This window comes from Taudactylus pleione, unplaced genomic scaffold (assembly GCF_031769625.1).
Source record: "Taudactylus pleione unplaced genomic scaffold, aTauple2 ptg000040l, whole genome shotgun sequence".
Taxonomy (NCBI): domain Eukaryota; kingdom Metazoa; phylum Chordata; class Amphibia; order Anura; family Myobatrachidae; genus Taudactylus; species Taudactylus pleione.
The window spans coordinates 33,555,897-33,579,175 of NW_028284442.1; the positions used below are offsets into that span (position 1 = coordinate 33,555,897).

The 23,279-nt window shown below is 44.6% G+C and overlaps 1 protein-coding gene across 1 annotated transcript; it reads left to right on the plus strand.

Annotated features, from left to right (window-relative positions):
• The first annotated feature begins 2,523 nt into the window (after positions 1–2,523).
• SUPT4H1 (SPT4 homolog, DSIF elongation factor subunit) lies at positions 2,524–15,430 on the plus strand. The gene is made up of 5 exons (XM_088454272.1): positions 2,524–2,660; positions 11,299–11,405; positions 11,807–11,862; positions 13,648–13,701; positions 15,127–15,430. Exons 1-5 carry the CDS (start codon positions 2,592–2,594, stop codon positions 15,192–15,194), a joined length of 354 nt encoding a protein of 117 aa, XP_088310398.1. The 5' UTR covers positions 2,524–2,591; the 3' UTR covers positions 15,195–15,430.
• Positions 15,431–23,279: the final 7,849 nt, after the last annotated feature.

Below are 23,279 nucleotides of genomic sequence, written 5' to 3' on the forward strand. Positions count from 1 at the left end.
TATCTTTCTCAGATTAGGGAAGGCAAGAAGGGTAAATTGTTGTGTCAAAAGAGGTGGGAGGAGGACCTTTCTATGACACTAGCGGAGGAGGATTGGGAGGTTATATTTCGTACATGTTTTAAAATGTCCCGATGCATCAGTCGCTCGGAAATATTTTTCAAACTAATCCACCATGCATATTTTACACCTGAAAAGCAGCATAAAATCTGGCCCTCCATATCTAAACAATGTTGGAGGAGCTGTGGCTGTGTGGGGAGTATCTTTCATGTTTTTTGGTCTTGTCCCCTATTGCAATCAGTGTGGTCTGAGGTTTTTACTTTGATTGGATATGTTATGGGGGTGAAACTATCTGCGGATCCATCTATTGCACTTTTCCATTTTTACCCTGGTTATATGTCCCCGGGATAGGTGTATTATGGTTCATATATTAATCGCTTCCAAGGCCGCTATTGCCCAGCTATGGAAATCTTCCTCAGTGCCAAGTTCAACGGTCATTATACAAAAGGTCCAGAAGCACTGTGATTTCGAGACCATAGATTGCAAATACTCCACATCTGCCTCATCTCCCCACATGAAGTGGTTTAAGTGGAAAGCATATAGAGAAATGCAGAATGGTTCTACTATGGTGGGCGGGAATTATGGTCCCACCCCCCTTATACCTTAGTCGCTCCTCTCTGTTGTTCAATATTATATCTATAAAATGTCGGTTTACCTACTTGCTGCGATAAGATGTCCTACTGTGTCAGAATTTTGTTTTATATAACTGTACACCCATGCTTCCCTTTCCTTTCCTTCTTTTTCTGTTATCCCCCTATTCTTATTTTATTTATGTTCCCAATTGTATCTTGTTTTATGTTGAGAATTTAATAAAAATTATTGAGAAAAAAAAAATATCGCCATAGTAGGGACTTGGACCTTGGCGGGCTTTGACTTGTCTGTCATATCTGCCACGCGGTTGCGCTAACCTGACGATGCAAATAGTCCAACAGAAATAAATTAAGTTCCCCGAGCGCTGCCAAAACTCCTAGACAGGCAATAACAATAATATGAATACTTAGCCTTCCCTGTGGCTAAACCCAGCAGAGAGGAGCTTGTGGCTGTTGTACCTGTCCTCCCTCAGTGGTATACAGGGTGGCCTGCTTCAGGGACCATCAACTGCCAACGCAAAGAGAAATTGCTGCTCAGGAGCCTTCCAACTGCAGACATGGAGCGAGGGGAGCTAGCGTTAGTAGGCTCCGCCCCCGCTATGCAGAGATAACATCAGCCTTCTCCCACCAATTGTTACTCCCCTCTGTGGGGTGAACACTTGGTCTGCCCTGGAAGCGGGCGGCCTGTATCCGGCGCGCTCCCTGTAGGAGCCGCCCTCACACAGCTCGGAAAGATGGCGCCACCATCCAGGACAGCCCCTGCGCCCTCTACCAGGGCCCTATCCCTTAGCCCAGGCAGTCTTTTATGAGACCGGAGTGCTATGGGGTAAGTCACTGGTTAGCGCACCCCCTCCCCCGACACGATGCAGATCTCGCATCCTCTGCACTCCAACTGTCCACTGCTGAAAGCAGCGCACAGCACCTAAGTAAAACTAAGTTTAAAAAAAAATTACAAATCCATCCTAAAAACGTGCAGGCACTTAAACTACACTGGAGTCATGGTTGCTGCTATTTCCTATGTGGCTAAAGGACCTCTGTGACATATCCACCACGTGACCGCTGCAGGAGGCTGGACCGCTCCTGTGTTACCATCCACTAGGGCATAGAGTAGGAATAAATAATTGTGGCGAGCGTAGCGAGCCAACGTGCCCGAAGCGTGGCGAGCGTAGCGAGCCCACGAGGGGACACTTTTGGTCCCCCGTTAGCATCCCCGCCCCTCCCCCTTTCAGGCCGGGTCACGTGGGTGTGACGTCACAGGTCCATCAGCGCTGTATAGTCTAGACCAGTGGTTCTCAAACTCAGTCCTCAGGACCCCCCCCCCACCCCCACACAGTTCACGTTTTGCAGGTCACCCAGCAGCTGCACAGGTGTAATCATTACTCACTGACATATTTCAAAAGGTCCACAGGTGGAGCTAATTATTTCACTTGATTTAGTGTGGAGACATGGAAAACATGCACTGTTTGGGGTCCTGCGGACCGAGTTTGAGAGCCTGTGGTCTAGCCTTAACCCTGGAGTCATGGGGTTGCAGATAGGAGGAGCTTGAGTTAAAGTTACAGAGTTTTGTTAAGTGCCATCTCCTTGCAGTCCCATCTACAACCCCCATGGTCCAGTGTCCCCCAGCCTTGATGAAGGATACATTTAATTTTACCAATCACATAAAACAGCTTGCGCCATTGAAGTTAAGGCGTTACTATGCTGCACAGTGCGCAGTATTATATAATAAGATATAGCCGCCGCACTAGGATCACGTGACTACGCACAGACGTGCCCCCTGTAGTGAATGGAGCGACCCCTAGCGGCGCCACCTGGTGGAGTACGATAGAGATTTCTGAGCTGGCATTAGAGCGCCTTCTGCTCAGACGCCACAGAGAGGTCCTTTCTCCAATAGCAGCCGGTTACATTTCCTGTTTTGCTGGTGACGTACTTCCGGTGTACACAGCAATGGCGCTGGAGACTGTACCGAAAGACCTGAGGCACCTGAGAGCGTGCCTGTTGTGTTCTGTGGTTAAGGTGAGGGGTCGCCTGGTGCAGGACGTGTACTTACAGACAGCTGTCCCGGGGAATCGTTCATCTGTATTATCCCTAGGTGTTGTAGGACAGCAAGTCATGGCCTAGCTATGCTGAGAATTGTAGTTCCACAGCAGCTGTAATTACTGGGTGTCGAAGGTCAATCTGTGCGTGTCCGTGGCATGCTGTTTGTTACTATATGGGGAGTTGTCTCAAACATTTTAAACAGGACAGGCAGAATAGAATATTTTATTTTTATTTATTTTTTTAATATACTTTTTTTTTTTTTTTTTTTGTAAAGTAAAATGATCTCCCTGGTACCGTTACATTGCTGGGCGCCATTGTCGTATTGCACACTGTGTACAGGAAATGTCAGCTGGGTTATGTAGTTGAGCTTGGTTGCGCTAATATATACTTGTGTTTAAACATGTAAAGTATGTCAGATTAGAGCTGTTGCCATGATTTCCACCCTTTAGCATGCGGTGTAACATATTTCTCCTGCATTGGTTTCTGCTACAAATACAATTGCTAGAGCAATGCGACAGCTGGGAACCGCGCTTTATGGTTATGAGGCTGCCGGTCTGTGTTAGTGCGGTACGCTGTTGCAGGCAATCCCCCAAATCAGAATATCTTGATGTGCAAATGGCAAATCATCCCATCGCATATGCTTCATACTCTTTGCCATTGTCAACATGCTATCTAATACGTCTATTTCAGTCATGAAAGCTCTGCAGTGAGATACTGTACAACGGGACATGAGACTGACAATATTATGCACCTCTGCCCTTTTACAATCATAATATATCTGAGAATATTGGCATTAGTTGATGATGAATTCCAAGAGAACGTCCAGTGCAATCACCCATGTGGTTCATCTAGTAGGGGCATGGGATTTTAGTGGTGTCACCATGTTGCAATTCTTAAAAAGGGTTGATCACTTGTCTACAGACTTATCTGACATTTTCAGTTTTCCTCTAAACCCTAAGAGGGTGGTCTGTCACCCTCTGAGCATTAGCTTGCCACTCATATCCTATTCATTGAGAAGCTGTGCATTAACTGAAAACACTTTGGCTAGGATATAAATTACATATGAATTTAATGGAATGGGATTCAAATGCCAGTTCAAATCGTAAGTACACTAACACCCCTCCCTTAGGGGTGCCTAAACCTAACCCTCCCTTAGGGGTGCCTAAACCTAACCCTCCCTTAGGGGTGCCTAAACCTAACCCTCCCTTAGGGGTGCCTAAACCTAACCCTCCCTTAGGGGTGCCTAAACCTAACCCTCCCTTAGGGGTGCCTAAACCTAACCCTCCCTTAGGGGTGCCTAAACCTAACCCTCCCAGGGGTGCCTAAACCTAACCCTCCCAGGGGTGCCTAAACCTAACCTTCCCCCGGTGGCGCCTAACCCTACCCCCCCCTTCCCGTAGCCTAACCCTTCCCGGGGTGTGCCGAACTCTAAGTCCCCCCGGGGTGCCCTAAACCTTACCCTCCCTGCGGCGAAGAGGAAGGGCTCCCCGGACTTACCTCTTTCGGGCCCGCGTCATCCTGGATTCTGGCGTCGGGATTATGCTAGGCGTTTAATTTATATTTTAAAAGGCTGTATCCTGCCAAATATAATAATTACATTTATGTGGAGACAACTTTGGGGCCGATTCAGTTAAGCACGCTGTTGATAGTGCTGGATGGGAGCTCCCGGAGCTATTCAATTCAGCGATGGTAGGGCCACTAATGATTTCTTCTCGCACCCTCCTGAGGGTGTAAGGAGAAATTCAACTAAAATGCCTGCCACAAGCCTGTTTTCCAGCTTAGCTTTGTGTTAACCGTCTCGATTCTAATGACTAAACACCCAGGTTAAGTTGCAAGAACCAACACTCTCCGACTTGGTTATCAATATCTTGGTTATCAGTATTTTGTATTTGTCCATTTTGAGTGGCTAGAAGGGTATAGCCTATTTCTGATTTCTAGGTTGCTGCTTTATTTTGTGTCAGAGCGCCCAAGGCCACTTCAGTAACCATTATATACACTCATGTGGGGAGGCAATCGGGAAGCCGACTGCCTAAATACCGGCAGCCGGCTTCCCGACTGTCTTATCCCGGCAAGGGTGAAATGCCGGGCGTCTAGATGCAGACGCCCGCATTTCCCCGACGCCGGGAGACCGGCGCCCGGCATCACGATCGTAGTGATGTCGGGCGCCGTGAGCGGACAGCCGCGGGGGGGGGGAGGGTTAGGTTTTGGGCTCCTGGGGGGGACTTAGGGTTAGGCTAGGGGAAGGAAGGGAGGGTTAGGGTTAGGCTAGGGGAAGGGAGGGTTAGGGTTAGGCTAGGGGAAGGGAGGGTTAGGGTTAGGCACCCCCGGGGGGGACTTAGGGTTAGGCACCCCCCCGGGGGACTTAGGTTTAGGCAGCGGGGAAGGGGGTGGTTAGGGTTAGGCACTTAGAGGGGGGATTAGGGTTAGGCACTTGGGGGGGAAGTTAGGGTTAGGCACCCCTAAGGAGGGTTAGGTTAGTGGATACTTACCTATCCACGATCGGGATTTCCAGCGCTGTCGGGCTTCCGCTGCGTCGCACTCTGCTCCTGTCGGGCTGCCGGTGACGGGAATCGAACCGCCGGCCATGCGGCTGGCGGTATTTCATACCAATTCCCTCATGTGTAACATATATTTGTGAAGCTTCGGTGTTCAGTCACAAGGACAAATACGATGAAATTTGATGGTTTAAACAGGAGCAGAGAAAGATTTTATTTTTTAAATAATAGTAAAACAAACATATGGGGGCGATTCAATTCAGAGCGCTGTTGATAGTGTCGGGAGGGAGCTTTACAGGAATATTCTGAATATCTGCTCAGCTCTACAGTGATATCCAGCATACCTGCTTAGCTCTACTGCGATCAGCTTAGTGTCATCCAGTTCTTCCTACTTACCAGGTCTTACATGTGATGGATAACTATCATCTGTGAAAGATCCAACTATTCGAGGGGCCATGAGGGAAGTATTCCTTTTTAATCACTTTGCTGTGTGGCACTAGCGCATCTTGGTTATCAGTATTTTGTATATGTTACACATGAGCTTGATGTCAGGTTTCGGTACTGGTGAGCCTGAACTGTAATGGTGTGGCTTGTGAGCTATGACAGGCGGTGGCTTAAAGGAGATGATGTATAGCTTTAGCTTCCCCATTTCATTAATAAATTAGACTACTTTGTTGGTGGTATCCTTTAATGAAAACATCCATATACTTACAGATGTTCCTTATTGTGTTGGACCTTTGGTTTAATTACAGTATTAGAAATATAGGATCCTACCAGTTACCACTGTAAGGCTGATGCTTTAAACTGGCCATAGACTGTACCATAGTGCAGATCATCTGGCAGGATGCATGATGGGTGGAGTGCCAGCATTATTATTGACAGGCCTCTAGACTCTGCAACATGTATGGAGGCAATCTTCGTTTAACAGCATGGAGTCGGCTGTTCGGCGGTTGGGAGGAGAGGGCTATTTTTGTGTTTTTAATCAAACAATACAATCCCAGTCGGTTCCAGGCTGTGAAATATAATAAGAGCAGTTGTTTCATTAGCTGATCTGACGACAGAGCAGTTAACCAAAGAGTGCTATCGACATTTGCACTGGATGGTGGAATCGTTTTAAGTTGTCAGGGTATGAAGCCTTTGAAGACATTACCTCCTGACTTCTACAGGGACTATGTTTTATACTCTATGCTGGGGACCTCAGAATGTGTAAGAGTATAATGTCAAGAAGTGTTACTGTGAATATGAGCAGTAGAAAACAGCCTGTATAATGACAAACAGAATAATAAAGATAAGGCTATGATAAATATATAAAATTAAGAAAACAAAAAATGCCACATTTGATACCTTATAAATATTCACTATAGGAAATACATAATAGACTTTATAAATCACTATGTGGTTTCCCGAGCCAGTCCCCTAATGTATTAATTGCTGAATGTGACTGACAATATAATACAGTGAAGCTGATATAATGCAGGGCTTGACAAATTTTTCTAAAACTAAGGAGCCAGGATGAAAGTGTAGGAGCCAGACCCCCCCCCAGGAAGCATTACTGAGTACCTACGCCCCTGACAACCAACCTCCATGGCCACACCACTAACGGGGTGCCCCCAGTAGTAATCCCCCCTCTGCAGTGCCCCCAGTAGTAATCCCCCCTCTGCAGTGCCCCCAGTAGTAATCCCCCCTCTGCAGTGCCCCCAGTAGTAATCCCCCCTCTGCAGTGCCCCCAGTAGTAATCCCCCCCTCTGCAGTGCCCCCAGTAGTAATCCCCCCCTCTGCAGTGCCCCCAGTAGTAATCCCCCCCTCTGCAGTGCCCCCAGTAGTAATCCCCCCCTCTGCAGTGCCCCCAGTAGTAATCCCCCCCCTCTGCAGTGCCCCCAGTAGTAATCCCCCCCTCTGCAGTGCCCCCAGTAGTAATCCCCCCCTCTGCAGTGCCCCCAGTAGTAATCCCCCCCTCTGCAGTGCCCCCAGTAGTAATCCCCCCCTCTGCAGTGCCCCCAGTAGTAATCCCCCCCTCTGCAGTGCCCCCAGTAGTAATCCCCCCCTCTGCAGTGCCCCCAGTAGTGGTTCCCTTATGTAGTGCCTCTTTAATCAGTGCCCCTCCCTATGCAGTGCCCCCAGTAGTAGCCCCCCCCCATAGTGTTCTCAGTAGCGGCCACCCCCACCTATGCAGTGCCCCTTAAAAAAAAAAAACGCAACTTACCTGATCCCCTACCGACGACCGCCGCTGTCCACTCCTCTTGGCCGCTCTGCACTATGACGTGACGTCTCTCCCAACCTGCTGCGGGGTGAGCTGGAAGGTGGAGCTCATGAGTGAGCTCCAGCCGGCTCACTCCGTGAACGACGCAGCAGCCAATGAGAGTCTGACAGACTCTCATCGGCTGCTATAACAAGCATACAGCCGCCGCTGACGGCTGTATGTTTGTTACTCTGTAGTGTGGACCGCTCTTGCGGTCTGCACTACAGGGCCCGGGGGTTGCTGAAAAACTGGTCGCCAGGCAGCAAAATCAGGTCGCCATGGCGACCTGGCCCCCGGGTTTTGTCGAGCCCTGATATAATGAGTAAAATGTTACTAGAACACATCTGTGTGTGTATGTGTGTGTGTACAGTAAGCTTCGGGCATCGGCAGGAGTGAAGGATAAACAAAGTCCTGTCCTGAATAATTATGTAGGTGCCTGCAAAGTTCCTGCTGACCCAAAGACAACAACAGTCTTTGTAGTCATCTGCATCATTATCTGCATACATTGACAAATCTCTTATCATACTCTAGATCAGGGGTGGGGAACCTTTTTCCTGCCAAGGGCCATTTTTTTATATAAACCATTATTCGCGGGCCCATTGCAGGCTATGCCCCCTCCATGTGACGTCACCCGGGGCGGGACCACAATCGCCGGTGAGTACAGCAATGCCAGAAGCATCTTGAGGATGCTCCGGGGAGCTGTAAGAGCAGTAGTGTGACCATTTGAAGCATCCTAGGGAAGCTCCAGGCAGCACTGCCGCATAGATTCTGGCTGTAGGGTGTCATTCTAGGCACCCTTCTATCCAGATGAGGCTAGCAGAAAATAAGACTCTGAGGGCCAGACCAAATGATTCCGGGGGCCTTATACGGCCCCCGGGCCTGAGGTTCCCCATCCCTGCTCTAGATGCTCAGGACCTGATTCAGAAGTGGACGAAAGTTCCTTCACAGCTGTGATCCCATACTCTGCAGTGGTGCGAAAATATGCAAATGTAACAGCCGTTGGGATTTGTATTGAAACACCCACTAGCGTTCTCTCAAGTCCACCGCTTGCATACAACAGACGCAGCATCAATGAACCCTGTGATCTCTCAGAGTGTCAGTCGGAAGTAAGCTACTGAAGCCTTAGCCACTGGGTATGAATCTGCAGGCACAGACACGTCCCCAAACCGTTTTACACGGCTGCATTTGTGTGTGTGTGTCCTCATTATTTCCCACAAATGCTCCTTGACTGTCAAGCACTCTGCATTCAAGTCCACTGCGACCGCCGTTGGTAATGTAACTTGGTGCATACATAGTACAAAAATAGTTACTCTAACGCCAGTGGCGGATTTTATCTAGGAGTTGCAGCCCCCCCAGTAAAATCCACCACCTCATTGTAGTTAGTTTAGTCCGTGACAGCACTGGCTACACTGTGACTGGCAGTGGCTTGCCATTGGAAGCTCTGCCTGCCAGTCGCATACACAACAGGCATTCTCAGGGGGAGATGTCTCCTTCCCCTGGGACTGCCAGTCCAAGCTGCTATTAGCAGAGAGCGGCTTCCAGTAGGAAGCTGCTCCTCTGCATTCCAGCCAGCCCTACCCGGCTACTAGGGGCTGCAGCCGACGCAGCCCCTAGTAACTGGTGATATGTGTATGCGCCTGTCCGATCTATTATGCAGGTGCCAGTACCTGACTGGGAGGTGAGTATCTCCCAGTCCCCCTCTCCCTCGCAACAGCGGCTGCCCCCCTCGTCCAAGAGGGTATGAGCCGCCGCTGCTCAACACTACAAATATCAGCAATGCGTCCACCTCTGAATCAGGTGCTCAATTACATTTTATTCATTATAACAGCTAGATTTTTTTTTTTTTTTAAGAGTTCCATTCAGCAATTAATGCTTGAGGAGACTGGGGTAGGATACTACTTAATGCTATTCATTTATACACTGATCAGCCATAACATTGTGTAGGTCCTCCTCATGCCGCCAAAACAGCTATGACCCATAGAGTTATGGACTCCACAAGACCTGTGAATGTGTTCTGTGGTATCTAACATTAGCAGGGGATCTTTTAAGTCCTGCAAGTTGCAAGGTGGGGCCTCCTTGGCTCAGACTTGGTTTTCCAGCACATCCCACAGATGCTCATATTAAAATCTGGGGAATTTGGAGGTCAAGTCAACACCTTGAACCTTTTGGACTCAATTCAACGTGAATTGAATAGCGCCGGGAAGGAGGTCCCGGAGCTATTCAATTCAGCGCGCTGTTATGTCGGAGAATGCCCGTTCTCACACCTTAAACATGGTGTTTAGTTGCAAGAACCGGCATTCTCTGACTTAAGTGCCTGCCGTGATGCTGTTTCCTCCGTGCTAAGGGCAGTTTTGTCGCAGTCGGGTTGCGAGAAGAAATCCTTCAGTCGAGCTTAACAGTGCCGTTAATTGAATGGCTCCGGGAGCTCCTTCCCGGTTCTATTCAATTCGTGTTGCATTGAATTGTGCCCTTTGTCATGTTTTTCAAACCTTTCCTGAACAACGTTTGCAGTGTGGCATGGCGCATTATTCTGCTGAAGGAGGCCACCAGGGAATACCATTGCTCTGAAGGGGTGGGCTTGGTCTGCAACAATGTTTAGGTATGTGTCATAGTAACATCCACATAAATGCTAGGGCCCAAGGTTTCCCAGCAGAACGTTGCCCAGAGCATCACACCGCCTCCGCTGGCTTGCCTTTTTCCCATAGTGCATCCTGGTACCATTTCTTCTCCAGGTAAACAACGCACAAAGACCCAGCTGTCTACATGATGTGAAAAAAATTGATTAGTCAGACCAGGCCGCCTTCTTCCATTGCTCCATGGTCCAGTTCTGGTGCTCTTGTATGCGCTGTCGGCAGGGACAGGGGTCAGCATCAACACTCACTGTGTGTTCTGACACCTTTCTATCATAGCCAGCTTTAACTTTTTCAGCAATTTGTGCTACTGTAGCTCTTCTGTGGTATAGGACCAGATGGGCTAGCCCTTGCACCACATGTACATCAGTGAGTCTTGGCTGCTCATGACCCTGTCCCTGGTTCACCGGTTGTCCTTCCTTGGACCACTTTTGGTAGGAACTAATCACTGCATACCAGGAACACCCCACAAGATCTGCTGTTTTGGAGATGTTCTGACTCGGTTGTCTAGTCATCACAACTTGACCCTTGTGAAAGTTACTCAGAGCCTTACGCTTGCCCATTATTTTATTGGTCTAATAAAGACATTTATTAACATTATACCAACTGATATTATGATGTTTTCTACGACTCATACATTCACATTAACACTTCTTCACTTTACACTCTTACACATTCCAGGTTCCCAGACTATGATAGAACATGTACCTTGATTAAACTGTGGGATTGGAATACCCACCTTGTACTTGGCTTCTTAAGTTCCTTCAACTCCACAACACATTCTAGGAAGCACAGACCACCAATATATTCGTTACGTATTTCAGGAACTGCAAGAGTCTACGATCTCTGTATAATGGATAGCAATTTGAGGAAGTAGACTTTTGTCACAAGTATTGTATACACGGGATGGGTACGGGATGCCGTCACTAAGGGATTCCGGCGGTCAGAATCCAGACGCCAACGGGTAAGATACCAACACCTGTCAGTTGGTATCCTAACCCTCTCCCTGGTGACTGAACCTAACCTCCCCCCGTAGTGCCTAAACCTAACCCTCCCCCCTTAGTCCTTAAGCCTCCCCCTAGTGTGTTACCCCTAATGATAACCCTCCCCCCTAACCCCGCTACTTACCTTCTGGCATGTGGCGGGATTCCGGCGCCGGCATCCTGAGCGCCAGTATCCCTATTGACCACATCCCGTTTGCACAGCTTCATATTGTTTTCTAACAGTGTATTCTTCTCATTTCTTTGCAGACCATCGACCAGTTTGAATATGATGGTTGCGATAATTGTGACGCATACCTACAAATGAAGGGGAACAGGGAGATGGTGTACGATTGTACAAGCTCCTCATTTGACGGGTATGTATTTCTGTTTATTTATTTATATATATATATATAATGTTTATTTACCATGCTGTCTATCCTACCTACCTCTTAAATAGTGCAGTTAGAGATATTCCTGTGTGCTTTTCCCATCTGTGTGATTTCCCTGCCCCTCCCCCATAATTACTGCATTGGGGGCAGGTAAGATAGGCAGGGCTTGTCCAGACCTGGACATATACATTAACTATATTCACATTTAGACAAACCCATGTTTATACTTGACTTTTTGCTGTTGGTCTATTTTACAGCCATAACCTTTCTGGGCATGTGTACTAAGAGAACAAATACGCAATGATAAGTGCTTTTACTCTGTGTACCTGAAATGTGTAACACACAGGTGAGTAAGATACCATCTGACTCCTTGTCTTCTTTTATAGGATTGTGGCTATGATGAGCCCTGACGATAGTTGGGTATCTAAGTGGCAGCGAATAAGTGAGTATTATAACACATGTACATTACCAGAGGCCAGGGAATATTAGCTGGCCAGCATTTAGATAGACTTCATATACATTGAAGTATAATTTTTTGTGTATATATTACCTGTACAGATTCTCTGTTGAGCTAAAGTAATATATTTTTTAAAACTTTTGTTGTAATATTATACTTTGCATCCAGATTTGATTAATGATATTTGACTGTTCTATGTATACAAATGCCCATGACTTCAGCAGTAAATCCTTCATATTCTGAGCTGGTTTGCTGATTTGATATAAAAGCCAGATAAGTACATTTTTACAGAACATATTAGGGTCTCTCAAGCACAGATAACAATGTAGTCTGATTGTGAAATATTTTAATGTTTTTTGTTTTTTTGTATTTTTTAAATTGTGCCTTTAAAACTGACATCTATTCACCTCTTGAAATGTTGGAAATCACTTAGCTTATTGAAATGTTAACATCTAAATAAGCTAAAACGAGGAGTAACTACTTGATAATGGCACATGGCTTGAAAAGCTCCATCTCTGGCAACGCATTTCCTTTCATACGTTTGTACCTACCAACTAATACGTTGTATTATTGAAGCCATAGCTGATAAGTCAGCCTGTTTTATGAGAGACAGTTCAATGAAAAGTACATTACTTTATATACATACTGGGTGTATATAATGGCTTGTATATACTGATTTAATGATTGTGAATTGCCTGTGGTTCTGTACAGTGGTACCAAAGAGGAAACACATCAATCCTCCTGAGCAGCCCTATGCTATCACAGAATGAGCATCTGGCCTAAGAAGTCGGGGCCTCTGTAGCTGCATTTGAATCACTAGGACACGCCCCAGAGAATGGTCCGGACACGCCTGCTTTGTCTAGTCACTGTCACCTCCCGCATCGCTGTCACTCACTTTGCAAATATATCCTCTGCGACCGCTGTCACCAATCCAACGCTGCGGCTTTGGTGCATGTGCAGTAGCAAATAAAGTCGCTGCACTATGCCCGGCATGGACACTACGTCCATCTCTGAATCGGGCCCATTGTGATTATTAAAGGGTCATTAACTTCAGAATGATTCTGATCAAAGTGGAATGTATACTAGACATAATTTATACTATCTGTGCTGGCTATGAGCATTCCTTGGGAGCTGTGTACACCGTCTGCTCTTTTATATTGGGGTCATTCCTCCTTTGATGTCACACCCCACCCTCAATTATTTTCAGACATGCCCCTTGCTAGGCTATTGTACTGGGAAAGACAGAAGTGTGACTGATGGAGATAAACAGATTATAGGGAAGATAAATCAAATATTGGAACTTTACATAATGGAGAGCTTTGCATGCAATCTAATTGGCACCATTACAACAATTAAGAGAATTTTTTTTTTTACAATGAGACAAATAAAAAAGGTAAAACAAAAAAAAAGGATTTGCGCCCCTTTATAGAATTGTCCCGATATGTCACAATAAGTCACCTGGATGCCTCTGTCTCCTTGTGCCACTTCCTGGCTCTTCTGACATCTCTATATTAAGTTATTCGGTAAGTGGAGCCTGTAGAAAACCTCTTGCAATCTCAGAACTGTTGCAGTAGCCAGTAAACAATATCTGTAGAAATACATTGTGTAAAGTGAGGTTAGTCATACCAGAAGCACGAGGGTAATAGGGGCAATGGGATTGAAGTTGTAAAATAATATTGGCATGGTGAAGCTGGAACATGTGTATGACTGTGCTATAATATGTTACATTGACTACTACATGCACTGAGGTTTTACTTTGTTTTCAATCAGCTACCTTCAAGCCGGGGGTGTATGCAGTATCTGTAACAGGCCGTCTGCCACAAGGTAATAGAAATGTGTAAGAGTGACTTTATGCTTAACAATGGAATTTATGTACATTTTTCTAAAATTGTAGGGAACATTTGCTGGTGTGTTTAACATTTAGAATTTGACCATCGATCCATGAGTTTTATGGAACAGACAGGCCTTAGAAAGCATTAATGCTATACTCAATGTCTGTAGGTCTTGTAAATCATTTTGACTTTTTTTTTTTTTTTTTTTTCTCATTCTGTTTTTATTAAAGAGATTATCAAACATAAGGAGGAGGGTGCAGAAAAGAGAAACAAGGAGGGTATAGAGGATTAGTACATGAGGGCTGGTCTTTGCATTTTTATTAACTCCTCCCACCAGATATGCACCAGTATGTGTAGGTCACATGTCTTCTTACAAAAGAGTATGAGTTCAGTTTGATTATTTCTAAGCACCATTTTTGTCATTGTCCATTTAAAACCTGTTCAGTTTCTGTCTCAAATTTGCAAAAACAGAGACTGTCATTAGCAATAGTAATAATGATTTTTGTTCAGATGGTGTCTGAAGTCAGATATGGTAACACAAAATCAGTTTCTTTTGTGTTTTTACCTTTTGCTGTGCATTTTGCAAAACAAACTGATTGTGACAGTTTGTAAAGTTGCTTAGTAACCGTAGCAATAGGTGATTCTGTGTCATCTACTCTAAAGGTGCCTACCCACTTAGCGATATTTTACACGATTTGCCCGATTCCGACGCATCGTGACGACAAATCGTGTAAAATATGCCCAAATCGTGAGTGTCCACTCATGATATGATGCGCATCCCCACAGGTCGTGCATCGTATCTTCAGATCTACCGTGCTGTAGGGCAGGTTTGCCAATCTCAGTCACGATGCACTGGAATAGTTAGGAGGCACGATAGATCGTTTGTCACATTGGACAGGTTTTAACACCAAATCGTGCCCACGACTGCCGGGGAGAGTTCAAGGGGAAATCGGACATGATATTGCATCGTGACCACATCGCCATGGGTGTAGGCATCTTAAGTAACTGATGTGCTGAACAAGAGTTCCAATACTTACTTGCAAAACTGACACACTTCAGACCCCTACACCAGTAGTATGAGCAATTTTGTCCTCCAAAAGTGCTAATTATTTGGTTTGTACGGAAACAAATGCAAGTAGCTTATGCAACCGTTTTTATTCCCATACTTAGATTTTAAGTGAGACGTTAGTTACACAAGCATAGCTCAAATATAAATATATATATAGAAATTATATTATATTCTGAGTTCCAACACCTTATTACACACAGATTATTGTACATAGATTTATCAGTTTTTGTTTTATATTTTATTTTGGGTGTTGCACCTTAACATGTGTATTATAACCCTAATCTTTCTTAACGCACATCTGTCTGCATTCGCGTGCCTTGTGATGGCGTCATTCTCTTTCATTGTCAGGTATTGTGCGTGAGCTAAAGAGCCGTGGTGTGGTTTACAAATCCAGAGACACTGCCATCAAGACATGACTGCAAGAGAAGGGCTGGAGCAGAGATTGGGCTGATGTCTATGTCTTCTCTTCCGCTGGTTTTGTCTTCCTGTTATGTTGCTGAAACTGTGGTTTCCCTGCTGTGGGGGAAGGGTGGTGTCACTTCACCCGCCACATATACAGATGTTCATACATCAGACAAAGAGAAACCAGGGGAGGGTGATCCAAGTGGGTTATGAATGTTTGTGGGGGGAATAAAGATTTATTATTTCACAATGCCTTGAGTTATTGTCTATCATGCACAATATGACATCTAGACCTGCGTTTTGGGTTTGTGTTTTTATTTTTTTCCTCTTAATGGGGGCGATTCAATTCATCGCGAATTGAATAGTGCCGGGAGCGAGCTCTCGGAGCTATTCAATTCAGTGCGCTGTGTGGTCAGAGAATGACGGTTCTCGCACTCTAACAAGGGTGTTAAGGCGCGGTAACCGGTGTTCTCTAACCAAAGTGCAGAGCGCTCGGCTGTTAGCACCGCGCTATGCAGAAAAACAGCTGCACGCCCGGCACTTTGGTCGGATTTCTCCTCGCATCCCCAGGGGGGTGCGAGAAGAAATCCTTAGTCCGCCCAAACAGTGCGGTGTATTGAATAGCTTCGGTAGCTCCCTCCCGTCGCTATTCAACATCCCACTGCATTGAATTCCCCCCTATGAATGTTGATGGTGAGGCCCCTTTTTATGTTCTGACAGGTCCTGCATTGCCCACTCCCAACTAACATAGAGATACTAATATACTACTGTCTGCTCTGCAGTTCTTTATGGCCAACATGGGGAGTCATTCCTGCTGTATGAAAAGTAGCACTCCAGACAGTTACGTGCAGTTTATAATGACTAGTAAGTGTGAAACTCTGCACAGCAACACAATAGTACGCTCTTAACTCCTTCCGTACCACAGATATGTCACAGGTTTCAGTCTATGGGGCTGTGGAAAGGAAGTGGCTAACGCTTACTGTGAGAGCAAAACTGAATGTAATGGAAAGAGGTCTGAAAGCATAAACTCTCTCCTCCTGCCTCAATGTAAGCAGAGGCGAATTGTGATTACCAGCAGTTTGCTAGTTTTTCGGATTCTATAACGCTCCTTTCAGCGTTTGCTAATCTGCACTACCTCATTGTCGTTCAGGTCTTATGCTCTTAGAGTGAGAAAGCTGTATGTCTAACAATTACTAGCTTCTGCAAGTATGTTTCACAGAAATGTGCGTTTGTTTGTTGTAAGCATGTGTAGATGTTTAACAGAGGACCTAGACAACATTATAGAAAGGGTTACAGCTGCATGCGCCGAACATTTCCATATATGGGTACAACTGCTTCTCTAGAACTTGCTGTCCAAAAAGCAGCAAGTGGTAAGCAGCGTGTCACTTCCTGTGTGGGTAAGGCAGGTGGGAGTTGGATAGGGAGGATTTCTCAGAGGAGGGGCAGGAAACTAGCTACACCAAGTCTGTGTTCAGCATATCTTTCTGATCATTTCTGCAAGGCCAGTATATGCCTCAGAACTGTCTTTTTAATTACTATCATTATTCAGCACAGGTCAAATCCCCCTTCAGCAATTGTCGTAGTGTTCAGTGTCTACATTTGCCAGCTTGAGCATTTGATTCTGAAGTGCTGTAGAACATGATCAATGTTGGTAGCATATAGAAAAGTTGCATGTGTGATAATCATTTTAAATGGAATGTTGTATTTATATGGATAGAGCGAGAGATGCCAGATATCTGTAGATGATAGTGAATTTTATGGAGCCTTATCTCTGGTAAAATAACTTTGCAAAGGATGGGTATCATAAGGATTATTAGGGTGTGTGGATGTGTTAATACAGATATATTCAGATGACACTTTATTGGGTAAAACTCCCCTATGCCTCCAGAACAGTCTGAATTCTTATTTGCATGGATTGAACAAGCTGCTGGAAACATTTCTTAGAGCATGACCTTGGGACACAGTTATACCCCTTTTACACCTCTGCTTCAACCGAGGTTATTGCAATGTCAACCTGGGTCGCGACTCAGTGTAAAAGGATAGTCGGGCTGAATGACCCGGCACTCTAACCCGGGTAGCTTGCAGGGTTCACCAGGGAAACTACCGGTGTAAACTGGTAACGCGGGTCGCTCGACCCAAGTCACGTTTACAGCATGGGGAGATCTGCATTTCCCGGCACTTGGGATGATGTCCTCTCCAAGCAGCGGCAATGAGAACAACTTCACCTGTGTGTAGTGAAAGGTGTCTGACCTGGCTTGGAATAGTGGGCCTGATTCAGAGCTGGACGCTCTGACCAGAGCGCTCGCTCTGAATCAGGGCCCTCCTCCATGAAAATGGAGCGGCCTCTTGGACGCTCACATAGCTGCGGGTGACCACCCACAGCTATAGCGAGCGTCCTTGATAGTCGCGATGGTCTTGATCATCGGCTTGCGACGGAGACCCTGCGGTAGGGTCTCGCTGCCGCAAGCCCTGGAGTGATTTTGGCTCTATCAGAGCCAAAATCACTCCCACTGACATCACTAGTGATGTCAGTGGGGCCGGCTTCAGACGGTAGGCGTTCCCATGGGAACGCCCCCACCTGGCAGCCATGCCCACCAAAGGGGCGTGCTGTCAATCAACATCGACAGCACGCCCCCTTTGGTGCGAGACCCAGAGTGACGGCTATCCCGTTGCTAGCCGGGTCTCGCGCATGCGCACAACGGAGCTCCCTCCGTCGTGCGCATGCGCAGTAGGGCACCATCGACCCGCTTGCGAGCGGGTCTGAATGATCCCCAGTGTTCCAAATCCCAGGTCAGACTTGGGACTAGTGTAATAGGGGTATTACAGTGCATGTTTTCCTTTCTGCTTCCTGGAGCACAGTGGTATTCATTACTGGCTGAGACATTTTAAAATATCCATAGGTGGTTCTAATTATTTCACTTGGGAATCTGTGAGGAGACCTGGAAAACATGCACTGTTGGTATGTCCTGAGAGAACTGGATTTAAGAAGCGCTGCCTTAGAGATTCTGGTTCATGGTGACATGATAGCACCATGCAGTTGCTGCAGGTTTGTCAGCTGCACATTGGTGATGCAAATCTCCCACTCCTCAACTGGTACAAAGGTGCTTTATTGGATTGGCGTCTGTGGATTGTGGAGGCTATTGGAGAACACTGATCTCATTGTCATGTTTGTGGAACTAGCTTGATATGACCTGATAGCCATTAGAAGTTGGGCATCCTATGTCCTTAAAGAGCTGTTCGTGGCCAGCAACAGCAATATCAATTTTAGTATTCAATATGGTACCATATAGACCTATGAGGCTTTGGAGACCATCATTTAATAGTATAAAAAATATTTTTCTTTAAAATAACAGGAATACATGCAGTTTTTTATAGCAGTGTAGAAGCTGTTTTTCACAACTCCAGTCCTTAGTATGGAAAACATGCCATGTTATGTGCTAGAGCACAGGTGTAATCATTACTGACTGACGACACATAAGAAAAAGAAAAAAACCGCACAAAGGTTGTAATAATTATTTAATTTGTGATTCTGTGAGGAGAAATTGAAAACATGCACTGCTAGGTTCCCTGACGACAGGAGTTGAGAAGCTTTGTTCTAGAGAACAAGCACTGAATTCGCTTTACATCTTGGACAAATGTCTAATAGACTAGTAAAAAGTTTCCCAAACTTCACCATTACAACCCAGGTTTTAAGGATATCCATGCTTGAGTCCAGATAGTTAAATCAAATTGACTGAGATACTAATTAAGTCACCTGTGCTCAAGCCTGGATATTTTTAAACCCTGGACTGTAATGGCGTAGTTTGGGAACCTCTGAACTAGTACATGAGGTAATTAAATCTGAAATAAATTAGGCTATATATACAGCCATGGCCAAAAGTTTTGAGAATGACACAAGTATTGCTTGTCACAAATTTTGCTGCTTCAGTGTTTTTAGACCTTTTTGTCAGATGTTACTATGGTATACTGAAGTACAATTATAAGCATTGCATAAGTGTCAAAGGCTTTTATTGTCAATTACATTAAGTCTATGCAAAGAGTCAATATTTGCAGTGTTGACCCTTCTTTTTCAAGACCTCTGCAATTTGCCCTGGCATGTTGTCAATCAACTTCTGGGCCACATACTGACTGATGGCCGCCCATTCTTGCCTAATCAATGCTTGGAGTTTGTCAGAATTTGTGGGTTTTTGTTTGTCTACCCGCCTCTTGAGGATTGACCACAACTTCTCAATGGGATTAAGGTCTGGAGAGTTTCCTGGCCATGGACCCAAAATGTCGATATTTTGTTCCCCAAGCCACTTAGTTATCACTTTTGCCTTATGGCAAGGTGCTCCATCATGCTGGAAAAGGCATTGTTCATCACCAAACTGTTCTTGGATGGTTGAGAGACGTTGCTCTTGGAGGATGTTTTGGTACCATTCTTTATTCATGGCTGTGTTCTTAGGCAAAATTGTGAGTGACATAAATGACCAGGGAAGGGGGGAATAGGGGGATATAGTTTGAGCACAGGATATAATATATTGGATATAATTAGTCAAAAGAATAATGAAAATCCACAATTATAAATATCAAACCCTAGTATAGGTGTCAAGCAAAAATATTATAAAGTGTGGAGGTGCTCCCCATGAGAGTATAGATAAATGTAGTATGGGGAAGAAGAAGAAAACTCTCTTGTTGGGGGCACTCGAATGTAAAGGTTATAATAAGAATAATATATAAAAAATAACTTTTATTAGATATATTTTAAAATACCAAAAACAAGTCTGAGCCTGTTACTTATTGGCATTACTGTTGGAATAACAGCTATAAATTATCACAAGCAGAACACGAACATACATAGAACATAAGACAACATATAATACAATACTTATCACAATTATGTGAAGCTAAGTGAAATATTACAAATAGGTCTATAATTCTCTGTCTCATACAATATTGAGACCTATATAAAACATATACTAGTTCAATGACCTCATAATGTCGTCATAGCACAATGGCTAATCAGAATTACGGCAGAAGCATACAAGCAAATCTTCTAGAAAAGAATGTGATAATAACCATACAATATTCAATATAGGTTACGTGAGATATCACAGCACAATAACACTGAACAGTAATCAGAGAAATACAATGATAAGGGGGTCAGATGAAATAATAGCTGACCCTGCAAATATCAAAATGAATATAAGTAAATCACAGGTTGTAATGAGAGGCAGATCACACGTAGGTCGCCTGTGATGCCACCCAGGTACTTGTAGACAGTAAGGTTATAGGAAAAAGTAAAGCTACTCCTTTATGTGGAGTTTACAAAATAGCAGCTGCTGCATGCCATTGTATAACCATTGAATGGCATGTGAGCGTACTATAAAGGTACTCCCAGGGTAGGGAATAAGTACAATGAGTATCTGCTGTTGGACTGCGTTAAAAAGAAGGTCCTGGTGTAAACATTGCAGGAACCTCTAATAGGCGCACCCCAATGAGAGTACTCATAGAGACAATAGTTATCGTAATGAAATAACACAGCATAAGTTTGCGATCTGTGCTGCTGCCAGTCATATACCAAAGGTAGTGGTGAGTGGTGGGAAACCCAGATCACATATGCAGTGATAGGAAGAAAGAGTATGAGGGTAGCTGCACTATGGCTAGTACAGGACAAGTGGAGCTCTGTTGCCCTAAAGGTATTGCAGGGTCACAAACTTGTCTCTGTTAAATAAAGCCACTCAGTGCGCTAAAGAAAGTGTAGTATGAAAAGTACCTGAGCGCTCACCTCCAGGGAGCCGGTGTGTAGTATAGAAAATCTGCCACTAGAAGAGCCTGTCAGTATGCTGCCATGACGAATCCCGCCTGTACACAGCCGGATTCGCGGGTCTGAGACGCGCGTTTCACTGTCGCTTCCTCAGATGCATGTGGACTGTGATACACAGGTGATCTTTAACCTGCATTGGTCACAACGCAGGTTAAAGATCACCTGTGTATCACTTCTAGTGGCAGATTTTCTATATATTTTATATATTATTCTTATTATAACCTTTACATTCGAGTGCCCCCAACAAGAGAGTTTTCTTCTTCTTCCCCATACTAAAATTGTGAGTGAGCCGACTCCCTTGGCTGAGCAGCAACCCCCCCACACATGTATGGTCTCAGGATGCTTTGAAAACCAATACTTGTGTCATTCTTAAAAATTTTGGCCATGGCTGTACAATAAGTAATAGTGCTACAGGTTCTCACACTTACCTAAATTAATTCTGTTCTCATTCACAGTCTTGCACTACTATTTATTTTTATTCACATTATTGAGTTCAGGTTTCACACAATAAAACCTTTAGTTAACAGTATTCACAAGCACTGAAAGTTAAGTCTCAACCTTTTTCTAATAGATCTTTCAATGTTACTGTCTATTCATATACTATCACCATATTACACAGAAAGGACTGAATCATTCATGTAAGTGCTTGCCCTACTGAAGCTTAGTCTGAATTCCCTACCTCACAAATGCAAGCTCTGAGTCATACTTGTCAGCACCAAGAGGAAACAAACAGAAACATGGAGAAAACACACAAACTCTACACAGATGATTACTTAGTAAAGATGCAAGATCACAGGGCAGTGAGGCAGCAGTGCTAGCCACTGTGCTCCCTAATATCCCTAATCCTATGCACCATTAAAAATACAGATGTGGCAACAGTTGCATTTAGAGGGGAAATATTAAATGCACAACTGTGATCCTTTTTTTTTTTTTTTTTTTTTTAATACACTTCATTTTATAGAATACAAAATATCACAAAAAAAAAATCTTATTTGAGCAAAGAGAGGAAGTATAGACCAATTGTTCAAGTACAACAATAACTAGATCTTTAGGACTAGACACAAGGAGAATAAAACTAACAGTAAGAACATAAATGTGAAAAAGGCACATAAGGGGAACGAGGAGGAGACCAAACTGAACATACTAAAGATACAACTCAAAATGAAACTGCAAGTACTATGATCATCTTTAAGCAAAAAAAAAAATGACAATTAGAAGGGGAAAGCATTGTTACCTCTTAGTAGCTATTACAGTAGGGAAACGTCTTTTCCAGGTTAGTTAGAGACAGGTAAGATAAAAATGCCCCAAGACTGTATATATGTAATGCCTCTCTTCCCTTATATATAGTGTAGGGGCTTGCCTGCTTCGTCTTTGAAGGCACCAGAGGACTGGGCTGGCTACCCACTGAACACCGGCCTGCTCGCAGACCTAGCTGTGGGAATTCTATGCCAACACCTGTGTTCCCACCACAACACAGGAAAGCGTTAGATGGGATATAGTACTCGGAGCATCCTAATAGCTTTTCCTGTTCCCAAACACATAGTGATTGGTACTGTATGTGCAGGATCCGCACTGGATACAGAAAGGAGCCTTTAGTCCAACCCCTGCTGTGTATTATTATACTGGGATAGTTTGTAGCTATAACTATGTGCCCTTTTTCAGTACTCTTATAGAGCATGTGAAGGGGAAAATATAAGGAAAAATACAGAAACAAATGTTGTGCAACTTGTTACAAATCTTGACTTGCTGAATGTAAATAGCATGTGGTTCTCAAAGGGAAGAATCAACCTCAATTGCAGTTTAAAGAGGTTATTGCTCAAATTAAATAATGTTATAAGACTAAAGATGATCTTTATGCTAGGCAAGTATCACGAAAAAGAGCAAGGTCCCATTTAAGTATGGTTATGGAAGATAGACATTCCCAGCCAGAATAAAATTTGTCAGGGACTTTAGAAGATTTCTCTAATAATGAATCTGCGAAATGTAGGAGACACCTAGGATGCTTAATCTGAATAATATAGAAATTATGTTCAAATAAGCATTCACTTCTATGAATGTGGCAAAATCATGATGCCAGAGAAAATTATTTTTGGACACCATAGTAGAGGATTTAGCAGTGCACTGCTGATCGCAGATTCCCGATTATCGGAAATTTGCGAGTGCACAGGACCCATTCTGCGAGTGTGTAGAATGGGTCCTGCGTAGTCACACGCAGACCCTTGAATGCCTCTGTCTGATTGACAGGCAGAGGCATTTAAGGGGCAGGGGCGGCCGCGTTCCCGGAAATGGGTCG